General features: G+C 48.9%; 1 protein-coding gene across 2 annotated transcripts in view; it reads left to right on the forward strand.

Annotated features, from left to right (window-relative positions):
- The window catches only part of LOC139106089 (mucin-2), a 75,292-nt gene that overhangs the window by 37,567 nt on the left and 20,111 nt on the right, over positions 1-17,614 (forward strand). The window contains exon 2 of one of the 2 annotated variants that reach the window (XM_070662600.1): positions 7,548-7,656. In XM_070662600.1, the coding sequence (XP_070518701.1) occupies positions 7,655-7,656 (2 nt within the window). In that variant the 5' untranslated portion in view covers positions 7,548-7,654. Of the gene's footprint in view, positions 1-7,547; positions 7,657-10,867; positions 11,277-17,614 lie in introns of those variants that run through there. The other variant, XM_070662601.1, reaches the window with a different exon arrangement.

Raw genomic sequence — 17,614 nt, forward strand, 5'->3', positions numbered from 1 at the left:
TATCTCTTATCTCGCTGGCGGTCTGGCCACCCTCGATTCGATGATTCACGTGGAAGATTAAACCGTAAAGCTCAAGTCCGACTCTTTCATTTTCCCGTAATGATCGCGAATCGAAACCGTGTCGCCCGCACGTTATCGGGAACATTAGGAGAAACATGTTGCTCGCATTGGGCATCCGCGTCGCGCGGAGAATAGAGCAAAAATAATTTCTCTCGTCAAATAATAGTGATTACGCTGACCGATAATTCGAACGGCGGCTTTCCACCCCGCGGCTTACGAATGAATCAACCCCGATATTTACACGGAAGATTATAGTTGCGTTCGCGGCGCAAACCCGTCTTTGCTACGATGTGTTTCACGGTAACAATTGCGAGTTCGTAGGTCATCAATTGACTGATGAAGAGCCTTGCGCGCGATTTTCTAGACGATCGATTCCGTCTTTATGGTTTTTCGTAAAGGTCGTACGTACGTTCTTTTTTTTTTTTTTCTTTTTCTTTCGAACGGTCGACTCCTTGCAAACGCGCTGTTAATGCTTACAAAAGCTTTCATTATAATTAAAAAATTATTTCTTTCCGTCTCTTTCGCTTACGTATCGCCTAAGTCACGTTAATAGATATTCGAGCACGAGCGTGCGTCATTTTTAGCGAGATATGACTAAAAGGATTGTATGCGCTCGGTCTGGTCTTACTCGAGAAGTCCGCGGCTGTATAAACAGGCACTTTCCGGAATAATCACTGATGAAAAAGAAAAAGAAGAAGAAAAAAGAAATAAAATAACCAGGCAGCCAGCTGCCTACCTCATTTCGCTACCGGATGCACTCTCGTCGTTGTCGGTCACGCGTAGTCGAATTTTTATCTCTTGCCAACCTAACGGCGCCTTTTCGGTTTCGACGAACTCGGGGAAAGAACTCTCTGTTTCCTCGAGGCACGTCATCCGCGAGAAGAGTTAACGTACCGCGCGCTTTCGTCACGTGCACGAGGGCCCGTACAGTAGATCTCTCTCCGTTCCCTTCGTCGTAATCGTCTGTTTGTTCTTCACACACCTTACCAGGATATTCATCCGCGTCCGTGAGACGATACAGTAAAACGCGCCAGGCAAAATAGGCGATTGCCCGAGCGAGAGGTCGACGGCCGGTCCGTTCCGCTTTGGGCGTGAACGTCGCGAGTCTGTCGTGCGTTACACCGATGGGTCCGAATTCCGGATCTAGCCGGGCGAGTTCAACGCCGGAGAAACGTCGCGACCCTTGCTCGTCCCGGCGCCCTCGAACGGCCGATTCGCTGATTCGACTCGGGTGTCAATCCGGATCTCGCGAGAAGCGTCACGGCATTGTACGCGACCTTTTATACGCGTAGATACTTGTCCCGGGTAAAGGTTCGTTCCAGAGGCGGCGCGGAAAAAGCGCGCGAGACGCGTTCCGAGAAGCGCAGTTCCTCCGAGGAGCCGGGCATTCATCGCGACTACGCTCCGTCTTTCACGTCGACGTGCACGACGGGTGTTTTTTCGCGAAATCGGATTTGCGCAGCGACGTTTCTTGCCGCTCCTTCCGGCGATCGCGATGTCCATTGTTCGTCGTCAAGGGGCGAAAGAAAACGCTCGTTAAAGATGCGCCCCGGCCTTCGACGGGGACGGTCGACGAGGGATGAGGACCGGCAAGAAGGTGGCTTGAACGAGGCGACTTAATGGCGATGCCAATTGCACTCGCGGATAACCTACGACTGGTTTATCGCCGTTGAAGAAGTCAATTGCGCGAACGGCTTAATCGCCCACGGAGCCAGAAATCACTCCGCGACGAGAAATGAACCCTCTCCTTCGTTCGCGACTCTATATTATTTTTATTGGCAACGGTGACGGAGTCGGGGTTTTTCTTTTTTTTTCTTTTTTTTTTTTTTTTTTTTTTTTTCCTTAATGCAAAAACAAATATTGATAAACCGACGTTTTGCGTTTCTACGAAGCGGCGCCAATCTGCTACTCCTCCTCGTGTTTGTTCCTTTCTATAACTCTGAACGTTACACCGTAATATTTCCTTCATTCTAACGAGGAGTAAGAAACGATCGCGATGAGTCAAGTGAGCAGATCCATTTCGATGCCGAGTAGTTTCATTCCAGTCGGCGTTATGTGCTCTCGCATGGATCGTCATCTCGGAGGCCGGCCGGTCAGCAATCGCCGGTGCGAAAATCGAATAATCGTCCTGGCGTAATGTAACGTCGTGCCGGTTATTGGCCACGCATCGCGTAGATCCTCTTCTCCGCGATGGCGATATCGAATTACTCAGTAAAAATTGTCGACGTAATTGGTTCTGGACGATCAGCGATCGTAATTACCGGTAACCGGATGATTGAGGCGAGAGGCGAGGTCTTGGCAGGTCGTAAAGAGCAGTTTACGTGCTGAGAGCACGACGTTGTACACGCACTCGAGAGCGTCGTGCTTTCGCGGCGCGGGCGAGAGATCGAGATCGATAACGTCCGATGCGAGAAAGGCGTAGATCAACGACTCTCGATGCCGACACCGAAACGGCTGCGAGCGTAAGCTCGACTATTGATCTAGATAAACGACCCGATCTCTTTCAGCCCGCGAACTAGTCTCGGCCGATCGCATCGGCTCGATAAACGCACGTCCCACCGAAAGTACGCGGGCGGCAAACCGCGGGATTATTATATCCACGGTCGTCTTAACTATATGACAGCTTGGAATTGCGCCGCCGCCGCCGACCACTTATTAATATGCTTAATGCAACACCGTCCCAGCGCGCCGAGAGAGGAACTCTATCCGTCCGATTTTAACCGGCTTGTTTCAGAGGATCGAGAAACGCGGGACTCATGTCCAGCGGCGAAGGAAATAAAACCAAGTTGCGCGGCGTTCACGGATAATCGCCCCACCGTGAGAATTATCGGAGAACTGAGCCGCAGTCCGCGATCCGAAGGCGCTTGATCCTCCTCCAAGGATCGCGCCTGCGAAAGCTTTTGAAGCGGCGTGACATCCGAATCGATTCGCAATTCACTAACCCGTGCCGTGAGTAATCGCCGCTGATTTAAGTGATATCCGAGTCGCTCCGAGACAAAAGGGATTTTAAATAAGCTGACGAGAGGGTCCCACTCCATCGTTATTAATCGCGTCGAATAATTGCGCGCCCTGACGACGGCCGGTTTATCGTGCCGTATCAGTTCGACGCAACGACGTTTTCACACGCGAGGATAACCGGAATCGTCTGAAAGCGCACGAGTGCGTTTTCCGCGGCGAATCTGCTGCCGCCGATTACAATTCTCGGCCGATAAAGGCCGCGATAAACGCTCGCGGAGGAAAATAATTGACTTCTCGTGTTTAGCGGCAGCGGCGAACCGTTAGTCCCGGCGCTTTGGGGCGAGATCCACGACCGTTCTCTTATCGGATCAATGCGCGCGATATTGATGTACTCCGCGCCGACCGTAACTCCCCAGACACCCTGACACAAATCTCGATTCCCTTCTCGCTACGCATTGCCAGCTGCGAGCTGTAATTCGACTTGGAATACCGCGCGCACTATCGTATGCATATGGAGCACGGGATATCGCGGCTGCACGATTAGCTGCCTTGACTCCGTTTGCTATCACCCGCGCGTCCTCGAATCGATCGAGCAGAATAATCGGCATCCGCGAGAAACGCTCCTCACGCGATAAGCCGACTCGAGCAGGGATACGACCGGGATCTTCGTGGTCCCTCGATGAGCGCGGTGCCGCGAATTTTGATATTTCAATCTTTCATTCGATCGTATACCGAACGAACTGCTCAATTAAGCTTCCGGATAATTATCTCCCGACGAGCCACGCTTCTCCTCTTTATCTTAGCTGGGCGCGAAGGCGCGCTTTATCGCCACCAAGTTCGCGAGCGGCGCGATCGCCCGAGAAATTATTCGCGCGGACGCGTCCGATGGTGTTCCGCGTGTGTTCGATCGATGCCTCGCGATAGGCGCGATACGGATTTAGCCGGTGCGACGTTATATTTAGCCTGGGAAAGATCTTATCGAGACTGGTTAGACCGGCGCTATGTCCCTACGTAACGATTATGCCGCGCCGTGCAATCGCAAAAGTTCGATTCTGGACGCGCCGTAAACCGGCTTCGATAGCTTCGTGTAGGAGCCGTTTTAACGGGGATATCGAGAGTCATCAGGCGTCGTTAGTCGCATGGAATCTCCCTTGCTCCGTTCGACCAGTTAATATTTGATGCGTTCCTTCTTCTCGTTCCTGCCCGGCCGAAGGAACGGCGCGCGAGAACGGCACGCACGGTGACGATTATTTATCTCGTTAATATAATACAGATTATTTTACAACTCCCAGATAAGCGAGCGCTGGGCGTCCTATTAGCGTGCGTTTCTCACGTTTCCGCACCGCGACCGTTCGAGGAAGTATCGCGGCAAGGTAACTCCGTGTAGGACGATAATCTTCGCATCTATAATGTCGCGGCTACACAAAAAAAAAAAAAAAAATAGTCTCCAAGTAGTCGTTAGGACGAGTACGCTATATTGACGCTTAATATCGATACGAAGCACCGACGTCGTTCTTCGACTCGATATTTGAGATAAGTGCCCGAGAACTATTCAGCTGTCGCCGGCGGTTTCGAAATTAGCATTTGGCGATTGGAAGATTACTTTGAGACGCTCACGCGCGCTGATTAAGATGTATTTTCCGTAATTGTCGTCGAACGAGATTCTCATAAAAGATCTCGTAAAAGAGATTAAACGTCACTCGATGAGTTCGTTAAATCAAACAAATTATATGTTTTATTGCGTTGGAGCGCGAATGATAACAACGAGATTGTATTTATATCGCTGGTTTTGCGTTGAAATATTAGTTTACGCGATGTCTTTTATGTCGCCTAAGCAGGCCGAGCTAACCGGTGTCGTCGCGGCAAATGCCATATCTACCTCTCAGGGTACGTGGATTGCCGGCGTCGTCGTCCCTAGGAGCGAATCTCGGTTCATTAACCAGACGGCGTAAAAAAAAGGAAGACGGCCGTGCAGGGAGATCGGCGACGATAAGTGTACACCTCTGGCCGCGAACACTTACCTAAGGTAAACAAAGGCGAGTTCTCGCCCAGGTGACAATGAACCTGGAAGCCCTTAGGTAACATTACATTAACAGACTCTTCGCGCAACTCTAGACGCGTCGAACGTCTCGGACGGACGTGATCTCGTAATTATGCGAATCCCGTCGATGAACTATCTCTGCCGTTGCGCTTTTCCCTCCGCGTACGCGTCTCTATTTTCTTTCCGCCGTACGTGCCCGCGTTATGCATTAGCGAGCGAAATCGCACGAACGCGTACTTTTCTTCCTCCTCTTTCACATCGAGTGCCTCGATTCCCTTTTTGCGCGAGGACAAGCAAAAGACTTACGGTAATGCCGGAGGTACTTAATTATCTAACGACACGCCGGGCGAAAGAAAACCGTGGACGAGTAGGATTTTCGTCGAAGAATCGCGGAGAGGTGAAAAATTGTTTGTCGCGAAGGTAGATAGGCCATCCCTCCGGGCGGAGTTGAAACGTGCGAATACGGAAAGTGGCGCTTTCCGAACTAATTACGACCACCGAGGGACACTCCGCCGGCTCGCGAAAACGTCGGACGCGGCCAGGAGTTATCGATTTAATACGCATTCTATTTCAGAAGCGTAACCGCGGCGATTTCCTGGCCAATACATCCTTCCCTTTACTCCCCATTGTGTATCGTTGGCGCGTATCGCGATATGCGGTTATCATTCATCGGTGGCTAACAGTATCCCGGGACCGGCATCACGGGGAGGTATCGGAGAACCCGATGCTTCCCCCTTCGATGCACCTACGTGCGTATACCTGTTCGCCTCCTCCCGCGATCCTATCGCGGCCATACTGTGAGTAGTACCTGCTGATATTTTACTGTCAACCGATGCTTCCGAACCGTTGTCCCGGGATCAGATTGCCCACCGACACCCGGCTACCGGGAAATCGCGGGATGATACGAGAGATGCTTACCGTTCGTACGTTCTTACACGGGGACGAGCACGCGAGAGCTCCCATACAAGCCAGCCCGTTAGATATTATGAGTTACGCGAGATACAACGAGGACGGGAGAAAGGAGAGAGTGGGAAAGACGCGGTCGGTCCGTGCCATGCCGTTATATCAAATCCAGGTCGTTATACGTGCCTTTAAAACACTTCCACATCGGGAGCGCTCTTTAAAATGCTTTTTTCTTTTTTTCTTTTTTTTGGTCTTTTTTCTTTTTTTTTTTCTTTGCGTTATATGCTTTCTGAAAAAGACAGTTCGACGAGTCCGGCACCAAAATTCCGCCACGTAATTCACGAAGGCCGGAAGATGCGACGCCGTCACGCGGTGCCACCTCGTTAATTACTAGACGAGGACAATCACGCAATTGGATCTCGATGTGTTTAATTACAACAAGGTTACGCCAGTCATGGAAATTTTACCGGCGCCAACGATCGGTGTCCCGCGCTCAGATACGTGCACACGTCATTATTCTAAGAGAAGACTCAAATCGCTAAAATAAAGGGAGAGCGATGCATGAGAAGGAGCTTATCTGGATGAGACCAGAACATAATTAGGATTATAGCATCGATATTAATCTTCTCTATTAAAAAAAAAAAATGAATGTTACGCGTGAATTTTCTGTTAATTATCGGTCAAACATTTATCTAACGGCGACGATTTAGAAGCTCGAAAGCGACGGTCGAACTCGGAATAGTGAAAAAAAACATGCTCGAGCGTCGAGAACGATTTTTTTGTGTAGGTGGAGGTGGCCTCGAGCTTGGCGAGCGCATAAAACAAAACAGAAAACGTAAACAAACTAGGCGTCGAGCTCGACGCGAAGGCAGCGTTCAATCGACGATCGCGTCTATCGACTGTCTCACTCTCTTACGCGGATTGTCTCTCTTGCTCTAAGGGCCGAAATCTTTCAACCGTCAGTCTAGTCGCGAAGGCTCGGGCGTGATGACGTGTCGCAATCGCTCCGCGACTACGCGTATTTTCGGCCGCGAATCGGAAAGTATCGTATACGAATAAGTGTCGACGTCGTCGACTCGGGAACGAACGATCATCGTCTGTACGCCTGTGCCATCCTACTCATCGTTCTGTGCCTTATTTTGCGCTTCGAAAAAGTGCTTCAGAAAAGGTTACGTCACGGGCCAAATGCATCGAAGTATTCGGACATTTTCGGACCTGGCTTCCATTAAATTTTTTTTTCGGCAAGTTCCGGCAACTGCTATCGTCAGAACGTGAAGAGATCCGCCCCCTCGCCCGTCTTCTTCGCCGCGGCCTACATTCTCGTTTCGTTTCGGATAAATGATTTTTAAGAGGAACTCGAGGAAGATTCAAGTGCGCGGGAAACATTCCGTATCGAGACTGAAAATTTATATAACAAACATCGTTCGTCGCGCTTCTTAATTTTAACCGTGAAAAATCGCCGCGATAATTCCCCGTCATTCTTTCGGTCGTTCGTCTCTCGAGTGAGTGTTAGTGATAATTATAGTATGTATAAAAAAAAAGCAGAGCAGTGTAATATAGTGTCAGTGACTTTGTGCGTTACTAGATGTCAGGATAATCCAGAATACTGCCACGGAAGGAAGGAAGGAAGGAAGGAAGGACGGACGGAAGGATGGACATTCTAACTTACTCTAACCTACCCGGCAGATACAAATGTAAGTGAACCGGCAACACGCCGTATATCATTCGATTTTAATTATCGTGTAAAAATGATTATAACTGTGTCCGTATGTAATGACGCGCGCGTACGCGAGCATTGTGGAGGATAACGCCATCCTTCCGATAAGATTTTTCATCGATCTCGATCGCGCGTCACGACGACCGTTTAATTTTTAATTGAATACCGCCAACGACGCGGCGGCAATCTGCCTCTCACTCTTGTCCGCGACGACGAAGAACTTGACGGATTAACGATTATTCGCCCGAGGCTAATCGATTTTAATTTCAATCTTGCGGCGGCGAAAACAGCCCTCCCCCCCCTCCCCGCGCTATGCTCCCCTGCCGCGGTTATGCTCTCGGTTGCTTCTCCGGCGTGCACGGTGCTCTTCTCTTTTTTCTTGCTCTCGCGCGTGGAAGACAGGCCTGGTTGGATTTTTCGACGCACTTCACGCACGCACGGCCGGTTAACGAGCGGGCGGCGTCTCTCTGGCGGCGCGATACGTCGCGCCGCGTAGTTTCGCGTCGCCGTCGCATCGCGGAAAGCTGACTGGAAAATCATCCCATTAAGGCGCGCTTAGCCCCCCCGTCTACCCAGGCTGTGTAAAAAATCATCGGTCGGCAAATTGCGAGAGCGTGATATGCCCGCGGCGGTGACGGCGACGGTGACGGCGGTAGGGCGGGCATAACCCCGCGCGTTACCCCCTGACAATGATAATTGGACTCCTTCCCCCGTCGCGGATCCAACCTTCTTCGTCCGTAACACGCAGCCGGTGAACTGTAGAAAGTGTAACCGATCCCCCGAGAGCTCGAAATCGAAAGTAATTTTCTCGTTCCCGCTCTTTCTCCGCCTCCTTTCTCCTTTCTACAGAAGCCCACGATCATTCTTTCTCCCTGACCGAGATCCAGGTCAAGTTCACTGTCTGTGCTCGACAGTGTCTTTCTCTCTTTCTCATTTCACTTTCTCCCCTCTCGTTATCCTGCTCTCTGCGCTCTCTCTCTCTCTCTCTTTCTCTCTCCTTCTCTCTTCTTCCCTATCACTTTCTCTCTTCCGTGGTACTCTGGCTCGATCTCCGCTCTCTCCGGCGCTTATGCAAGAGGCATTATACCATCGGCGGCAATTTCATTCGTACGTCGTGACTCCGGCGAACGCGGCCGCGGTGAGTTATTATGTCAGTGTCAATGGCACCGATCTCGCTAGAGAGAGAGAGAGAGAGATCTCGGCGGTTAGCAAGTCGTCGCTTTCGTTCGTGCACGCGGTTCGCTGAACCGAATTCCCCTTCGTCCCGGCCTGTTCGATGTGCCAAGGTAAACCAAGGTGGCCCGAGGTGGATAACATCGTTTCGAATATCTCTCGCGAATACAGCGCAAGGGCTTCGCGTTCGATGCTTTACGGCCGCTCTCCTCCACCCGATAAACTCCTCTCCGTCGTAAATATCGACGATGCGCCCGTGCACGCACGAATAGCGGAGGTCCATGTCGACCAGCTTCCTGGACACCGCCCGGGGTTCATCGGGGCGGATACTGACAATTAACGATCGCGCCAAGAATTTTTTTTGCGAGCTCTCGAAAGCGCGAGGGTGACGCGAGATGTCGAACGGAAGACGTGTAATAGGATGAATTATGTATGGAAGGCCGCGGCGCCGAATCGAATAAACTTTTCGATATTCCGCGACAGGGAGTAATAAAACGCCGTTGCATCGTTGCGCCGTTAAGATTACTTTGCATGGTAATTATGCGCGTATCGGCACTCATAATCGATAAACCTGATAAATGGACGATCGATTTGCAATTAGATAAATGCGCGCAATAAATCGGTTTAACATGCGCGCTCCCTCCGATTGCGTTCCCGATGAGATCATCGTTAAAATCGTCCTTTCGCGGAACGCGGTTGGGATTCTGTGGGCTTTATTAGCCCGCTGCACGGCCGATTGATGACCGCGCGGAAAAGAACAGCCGGGGGAACGGATTCACGGGAAATAACGTTACTCGGCCGTTAGCGCGCGTACGTGGTTTGTCCCGTACAAAAATCGATAAAAAAGAACCGTGTCTCCTCTCGCGGCGGGAATGAATGGAGGTGGAGATTCGGCGAGGATTTCACCGTAAGCTTTTTTTTTCTATCGCGCGACACGGAGGAGCGATTTTCGGCCCGGTTAGCTCGCCGTCGAGTCGTCAATGCGAAGGATCGTGACGATGAGTCAGCGGATCGAACCTCCGACGGCATTGACCAACGTTATCGTTAAATTCGCGGCCAAGTCTGCAGGTAACGCGTGGTCGGGTTATACGTCAACGAAGGATTACTGGCCCGAGCTCAGATTTTACGTGGAAAAGTCACGGGAGCTACTCGATTTCGATTTTTTTTTTTTAAACATATTTTTATAACTCGATCGATCGCCGGGTATTATTTCGAGGTGTCTTTCGTTATTCCTTCGTGTCGCGCTTCGTTCGGAACTCCCGAAAACACAAAGGGCGAGCGAGAGGCTGCACGACAGGTACATCCGCATCGACGCGCGTAGCGCGAATGCGCGTATCCGCGACGGGCGTAATCCGCCGTTCCTGTGCGTTTTATGCGCACTCGCGTTTGCGCATTGCTACTCCCGTGGCGCGACGACTGACCGGTGCTCCTCGCCGGTCCACGGTCCGTTCGCCAATGACACCTAATACATCCAGGACAATCCGCGCGCGGGTCTCCTGGCATCGCACGGATGCCGTTGAAGAGAAAATCGCGCCGGACAAAAGGGATATATCCTTCCACGCCTGATAGCCAGGACGTTACACGCGTTAGTCCTGCGAATATGCCGTTGGTGGTCGAACGCTGAGAAAAAGGGAAAGAGGGAGGACGAAAAAGAGAAAGACGAGAGAGGCGCGTGGGGTAGAGGGGAGGGAGAGACCGGCGCGAGCGAGAGGTGATCGCGAGGGACGGAGAGAAGAAACGAAATAGTAAAGGAGAGGAGGCGCGGGCGAGAGAGACAGCGGGAACGGAGGAAAAAGAGAGGATGCTCTCTCTGGTGTATAGCCTGCGGGTACACATCTCCTCGCGCTGCTCCCCCGCCAATCCGTTTGCGCGGCGTGGAGCGAGTTTAAGGTAGGGAGCCGTACGACGCACACGGTGGTGGCGGTGGTGCCCTGCGCTGCGCTGTGGCGGTGGCGGCGGCGGCGGCGGCGGCGGCGACGGTGGCGGTGGCGCGGCTGCCAAGGTATTTAAGGTACCGTGAACCGGCGGCGCACGAGTAGTTCACTTCTGTTCGGTGTGGTGTTGCGGTGATTTTGAAGGACCAGCTAAAGAGAACGAGAGAGAGAGAGAGAGAGAGGAAGAGAGAGAGCGAGCGAGAGGACGGGCGAAAGAGCGAGAGAGAGAGAAAGGGAGGCGCGAGAGAAGAGAGTAAGCTCTTGTGCTCGTAGACGCTCGTCAAGGGTGCGAGATAAGAGTCCGGGTTCCTTTTAAAAGACAATCGTTGCATCGCGGCTCCGGAGTAGGCGCAAAGCTCAACATAAACCTGCGGTAGATTCGCGTACGACGCGGTGAGAGATAACTAATCAAATCGACTGCACTGAGAGGAGATCACGTCGCCGCATCGAGCCGTCAGGGTCGTCCGCCGCCGACGACCGTGCTGGATAGGTAAGTGATCGAGAAGGGTACTTTGGTGCCGGTCCTACCCTCGACCGGTCGCTGAGGGTGAATAAGTGATAAAGCGGCTTGATCGCGCCTCCTTCAATGATAATCAAGTGATCAAGATCAGTGATTCGGCTGCGCGCGGCTGTGACGGGCCGCGAATAACGACGTGATCGCTGTGATCTCGCCGTCGACGATATCATCGCCATGGATTGTATAAACTGTGATGCTGTGCACCGCCAAGAGATTGTTTTAATCTTCAAGTGAGAGTTTCCGAGACGCGGAGAGGAGAGCTTTAGAGATTTGCACGAAAACTTGATAAGTGACGCGACTTTATTGCGCAAAGATTTTTTTTCTGCACTTTGTGTTGCCGGTATTAAAAAAAAATTTTAAAAATGCATTTGTCACGCATCGATTTGTCATAGGGGAAAAAAAGAAACAAAGAATTTTTACTTTTTTTTATAGAATCTTTTTTCAATTTGTAAAAAGTACCTTTGTTGCTTTCGCTGCACGTTTTATCAGATTATGATTCAATAATTAATTTTCTGTTCAATAATTCACTTTTGTAAGGTTGTTTCGTTAATATGTAACAAGCAAGAAACGATCGACCGATTAATAATTGGTAAAAATTATATCGATTTTCAGATAATTTATAGGAAAAAAAAGAAAAAAAAATTAGGGGCAGTCACAGGTATAATTTCTTTTCTCATAAGTCGCGTGAAAATGGACCGAGAGTCAAGTTAAAAAAAGCCGGTCCGTGCTGCCTAAATAATTCAAGGTAACGTGCAATAGAGTAGCATGTTAATTTGTAATCAAGGAAAATCGGACGTGCACAAATGCTTCGCACAATTAAGAAACAATGTTTGAATACCGAGCCAAACACCGATGCGCGAATACCAGAGAAATCTCCGTTTAAATCCGCAAGACGCGCCGAGATCTTGAGTATTCGCGATATCCGGAAGATTATGGGAACGCGGAAATACGGAACGCGGCACGACGAGAAGAAACGAAATTACAATCGCGGACGTTAATGCATACCTATGCACACGCGATATAATTAAAATAAATTGTACTCTGCACAAAATGTACTCGATTAACTAATTTCCCTTGTAATACTTATGAAATATAATAACGGCACGAGGAACGATAACGTAGATTCTGGAAAAAAAAAAAAAAGTTTCGATTTTTCCTCACTGATTTCTTTGCGATGTACCCGCACAAGAACCACGGCCGAAGATATCGATTTTTCCAAAAGACAGGTATTCCGGGGAGAATTTAAAACAGTCCACGCGGTCCTACGTAATGAGTCACGGAAATGGTGATCGGAATAATAGCTCCGCGCGAGAATGACATGTAGAGCATAGACGAAAAATGCAAACTAGAGGAATCTACTACGACGGTACGACCTCTCGGTCCCCTCCTCTCTTTGTGTCTGTTCGGAGCAGACCGTTCCGGCCTTTTTTTTTTTCCTCCGACGATGAGGAGAGAGACACGCGTGAATAAACGGGACATTCCTGCGGTGGATCGAATTCTCCTCTCAATCTCACGGGAACCATGGCGATGACGGCGACGACGACTACGACGATCACGGCGACGACAACCGTCGGAAATGCTGCATGACGCGGCGCCTCCGCTAGCCCGAGCACGTGCAACCGCCGTTGTTACGCTCGCGGTCGATTGTTGCTATTTTCCCGACGACAGCGCGTCGCGATCTCGTCGCTCGCGAGCCGCAATCTCGCGCCGCGCAAAAACGTGCGGTCAGTAAATCCGTCACGGTCGACGTGCGCCCGATAGCTCGCCTATCGCCCATCGTAACGATCAACGGGCGTGATATATTAAATCGCCTTTCAACGGAAACGCGAGGTTTCCGATGAACAGTTAACTCTGCATATCGACCGTAATAATGCGGCGATCCTTGCGGCCCAAGTGCGATGTAGCGTTTCAATACACAATGCTGGTTAACAGGCTTATCTGCTCCGCTACCGTAACGCCAAGTGTTAAACGGATAAAAAATTTCACGGTTTTATTTCTCACTCTTCATTTCTTAATATACGATTCAACCTAGATATAAATTTTATATTATTCTTTGATGAGAATAATTTTTATTTCAACGTTTTTTTTTTTTTTTTTTTTTTTCTTCTTTTTTTTCTTGAGTTTTAATCACTAAATTATAATAGTAATTACTAGCGGGATGCATTCTATGTCTCTCGAGGGGGTACTGGGGCTTAACAACAGAACGAATGGAAGCGTCATATGGCGTGAACACACGTGGGCGAATTCTCGTTAACACCCTCGCCCCAATCATACGAGTCCCATGGCGAGTGCGTACAGAATAGCGAATTCCATTTATCTCTCCCTCTTGAGCGCAGTCTGGATATTCGTGGACAACAATCGTGCATCTCCCTTTGCGAGCCAATTTCTTTCTTACGTTACACGACTACGCGCTTTTGTAATTTCTCCCTTGAAATTGGAATGTCGCGCCCAGAACATAAATTCAATTGTTTCTGAAATGTGACAGGATACTCTTCCCCATAACATCACCATCATCAAGGGATGTCTTCACTAAGAAATCGCACAATAAGCCTTTTCTCTATCTTTTTTTCTTTTTCTGTATTAAGGCTCAGCCGTTGCTATCTCATCTTCAAAATAACGTTAGCTTTGTATTAAACGAAAAAAAACTTCTGAACGACATCCGTGCAATGAATATAAAGTACGGATAAAAATCGTGTCGTTACGTAAAAAATAGCCGTGACTTATCAAAACGTATAAAATGATTGTATTAATATCTAACTTTTTAAACAAAATAATAAATTTTATAAATGTATTAATAAAATGCATTTGTAAAAATTTATTATTAATTTACTTACGAGATTAAATATCGATATAAATAACGTAATTAAAACATACTTTTCTTTTTTTTTTTTCTTTCTTTTTCAAAAACCTATTATTTATTGGTATAACTTTATATTATACGTAATAAAATTTTGCGATATTTTAAAATTAGTATTTCGCGGTGCAGGTGGTTCCCAGTGAGCCGAACCGTACTAGGAAGTACAATGACGGTTGAATGGAGACACGGTTGTGTCTCGTCAATCCCACGAGCAAGTCGCAGCCGCGTGCCTCCACGTTATACGAACTCATCACGTACGCGTGGCCTACCGAGACGATTCTTGTCTCGCACAATGGTCAGACTAAATTATTACGTCGCACCTCTCTTACACTCTACAAAGACCACGGTCAAGGTGTCGAGGCTTCGTGTACACGATTGTAATCTCCGTACGTGATCTTCATTATACTTACTACACTCAACTGCAATGACACAATATGATCATTCATGTACGAACAACGGTGTTGCGCTCGCGATAATTAAACGCATAATAAGATCATTGCTGAATAAAAAGAGTTCGAACAGCGTGGAATATATCATAGAAAATATTTGTTTTAAAACTAACGAAAAATTGTTTAAAGGTCGATTAAATTTTATATTCGTGTCGACAATTGAAAGACAATTCCTTATCGCGCGAGCAACCATCCTTAACAATAAATTACCATCGATGAATCGACGCGATATTAAGTGCATATCGGTGAGAAATGCTGATGAAAGAATTGCGATACTTTTAGTAATAAAAAAAAAAAATTAATAAAAAATGCGTCATGAAGCAGGAACGATTCCGATCGTCGATGTGCGCTTTTCGACGTTTATTTCTTATCCTTTCGAAATCGAAAGGCGCGAATCGTGAATTACCTCTCGGAAAAGGCGCAGGGAGAGTCGTCCAATAAATCTCACGCAGCGAGATAATGCTCCGTTCTCGGGAGAGAGATGTAAAAATGTGGCTCCAAATAAAATAGGCTGTATAAAGCCGCGCGGAAGTGCATCGGCGCGCTCGTATAAGGTACGCTCCGAGATCTCCCGAGGTGTAAGTGGAACGTAGACTCTAAATCAATCTCGGTCGCATAGAAAAAGGACAATGTGGGAGTTTATCGGTATCAACAATAAACGTATCTTCCCTCGAATATAATTTCCGCGCGCGAGATTTATGCGTTTCTCGGCTTCGCCTCGCTCGCAATCAAGGGTAGAGAATCGCGCGTATATGCACACGTACACGGGGCATGTGTATCTCGAGGAATCGCGGAGAGTCATTATGTAAGTCAACGTACCGCGGGAGTCCTCTCGTTTCCTCTCCCGCGATTGTCTCGCTTCAGCCTCGTGGACGACCCTCGAGAGATTCCTCCCGCAAAGTGCCGCGACCCGGACGCGTCCCTTTCCCCGCGTCTGAACGCATGTGCGCTCGCGAACGAAGCTGCTATACGGCGGAGAAACAGGAGAGCACACCGGGGTTGTTGCGCTCGCGTTATGAAATCATTCCCGGCGGCCTTGCCTCGCGAAAGTTCATTACCATCATCCGCACACGCTCCGATGAACACCTGGTACCGCAGCCAGACTCCCCTCCTCTCCTCCCCCCGGCATATTGCGTGCACGAAATTCTGCATTACGCATTCTCCAAGGTCGCGGTTTCCTCCGTCGCGCGCTCACCAAGGCAACCTCTTTCGTACCATTGATGATAAAGGCGACGGGATATATTTTCCTTTGTATGTGAATGGTGCACGTATGCATTTTCCGAGACGAGATAAAAGGTTCGTCGCGACGGAAATTCAAGTCCATTTTTGCGCGAAAGACCGACAGGTATTTGAAAATTATGCGGGATTTCTTCGTCCAGCTTTATCGAGATGAATTCAAGCCACGAAAAAGAAGCTAAAAGAAAAAAAAAAAGCGCCGTTTGTTCGTATCGACGTGAATGTTAATGTCAATGTCACGGATATTGGGAAGGTAGCGCCGTGGAAACCTGGCCGACCGGTTCTGGCGTAATACGCGTCGTACTGTTTCCAACGCCGGGGTCCCCCTTTCGAGGACAATCGTAAATTATATCCTCCCAATCACACGGGATCGAGTTCATTGCCACTTCCTACATTATGATGCGAGTCCGCGCACCGTTAGGTCCGGTAATGAGAATAATTCCCCGACTCGGGAAAGAAACGCTCATTTCCGATAAGGGGCTTCTCCCCGAGATCTTTGAACTGCGATTCACTTCGTTGAGCGAGAAACGTTTCGTATGTACGATTGGATCGGGGGCCGACGTTGGGCGCGACGCCGTGGACGCGCGCGGATATATCGCTCCTAAATCGCGCCCGCGCGAAAGCGGAACACCTATTTTCCGAAACGGATCGGCACGATCGATTTAATCCGTGTCACGCTGACGTTGCACCCACGCGTTCCGTTATACCCTTCGTTGGATGACCGCAGCTGACCTCACCATCTCAGTAAGTAGTCAACGAGGCATATAGGCGAGAGAGAAAGAGAGGAGAGCTCTGAAGAGTACGCGAGGACAAGGGAGTGGAGTCCTCTTATGACGTACCGGTTACAACGGGTCCTTTCTATATCCTCTTACCGCGCGAAAATTCTCTCTCTCTCGTCTTTATTGACGGCGCGGAATTTATTCGCGCTTGCTATCAAAAACGCGTTAAATCGCGTTAAAACCTATCGTGTGTAAACTTAGCCTCTTAATATTAAAAAGAACAAACTCGAAATTTTATTTCCCGATCCCGCGGGATCCCGCCGCGGACTCGCGCACTTTGAATAAAATCGCATTCGATTTGTAAGAATCGAAAGTGCTCCGGTTTCTCGCGAAAGCTCTTTTAAACAGATTTACGATTAAACGATTACGATTAAACAGATTACGAGTCGATTCGTACAACAGTCGGTCGGTTTAATTTAAAGGCGCGTAACTGTATGCGATATTACGTCACGTATATCTCGACGAATTTTTAATGCGCTCCACGCCGCGTGCAACATCATCCGGGTTCCTCTTCGTCGGCCACGCGACGAGAGATTGAATGATACTCGAGTATAATGACACTTCGCTGAGCATTAGGTATAAATATGGAACTCCTTAGAGGTCAGATACGAAGAACTTACGTGGATCTTAAGTGGCGTACGGTGAGGCACGCGGTCAGTGACATCCCGCTGTGGGCATGTCGACTGATTGCTCCTCAGGGCTTACAGGTTTGACCAGAATTCACACAGCATCACGTGAATGCAGCTGGAGGAACCGCTACACGGAGCACGCGTTTTTTATTTTTATTTCTTTCATTTTTTTTTTTTTTTCTCTCTTTCGTTTCTTTCATTCACTTCAGGCTTAGATTATTTCCAGGTGGGACTCCGAAATTCTTTCGCTTATCGAAACATAAATCTCAATCGTCGTATTGCTTTTTCTTCCTGTTCTCTTCTCTCTTTCTTCTCTCTTTCGCTTTTTCTTTTCGATGCTAGCGTAAGAAACGGTTTGTCA

Source organism: Cardiocondyla obscurior, linkage group LG10 (assembly GCF_019399895.1).
Source record: "Cardiocondyla obscurior isolate alpha-2009 linkage group LG10, Cobs3.1, whole genome shotgun sequence".
Taxonomy (NCBI): Eukaryota; Metazoa; Arthropoda; class Insecta; order Hymenoptera; family Formicidae; genus Cardiocondyla; species Cardiocondyla obscurior.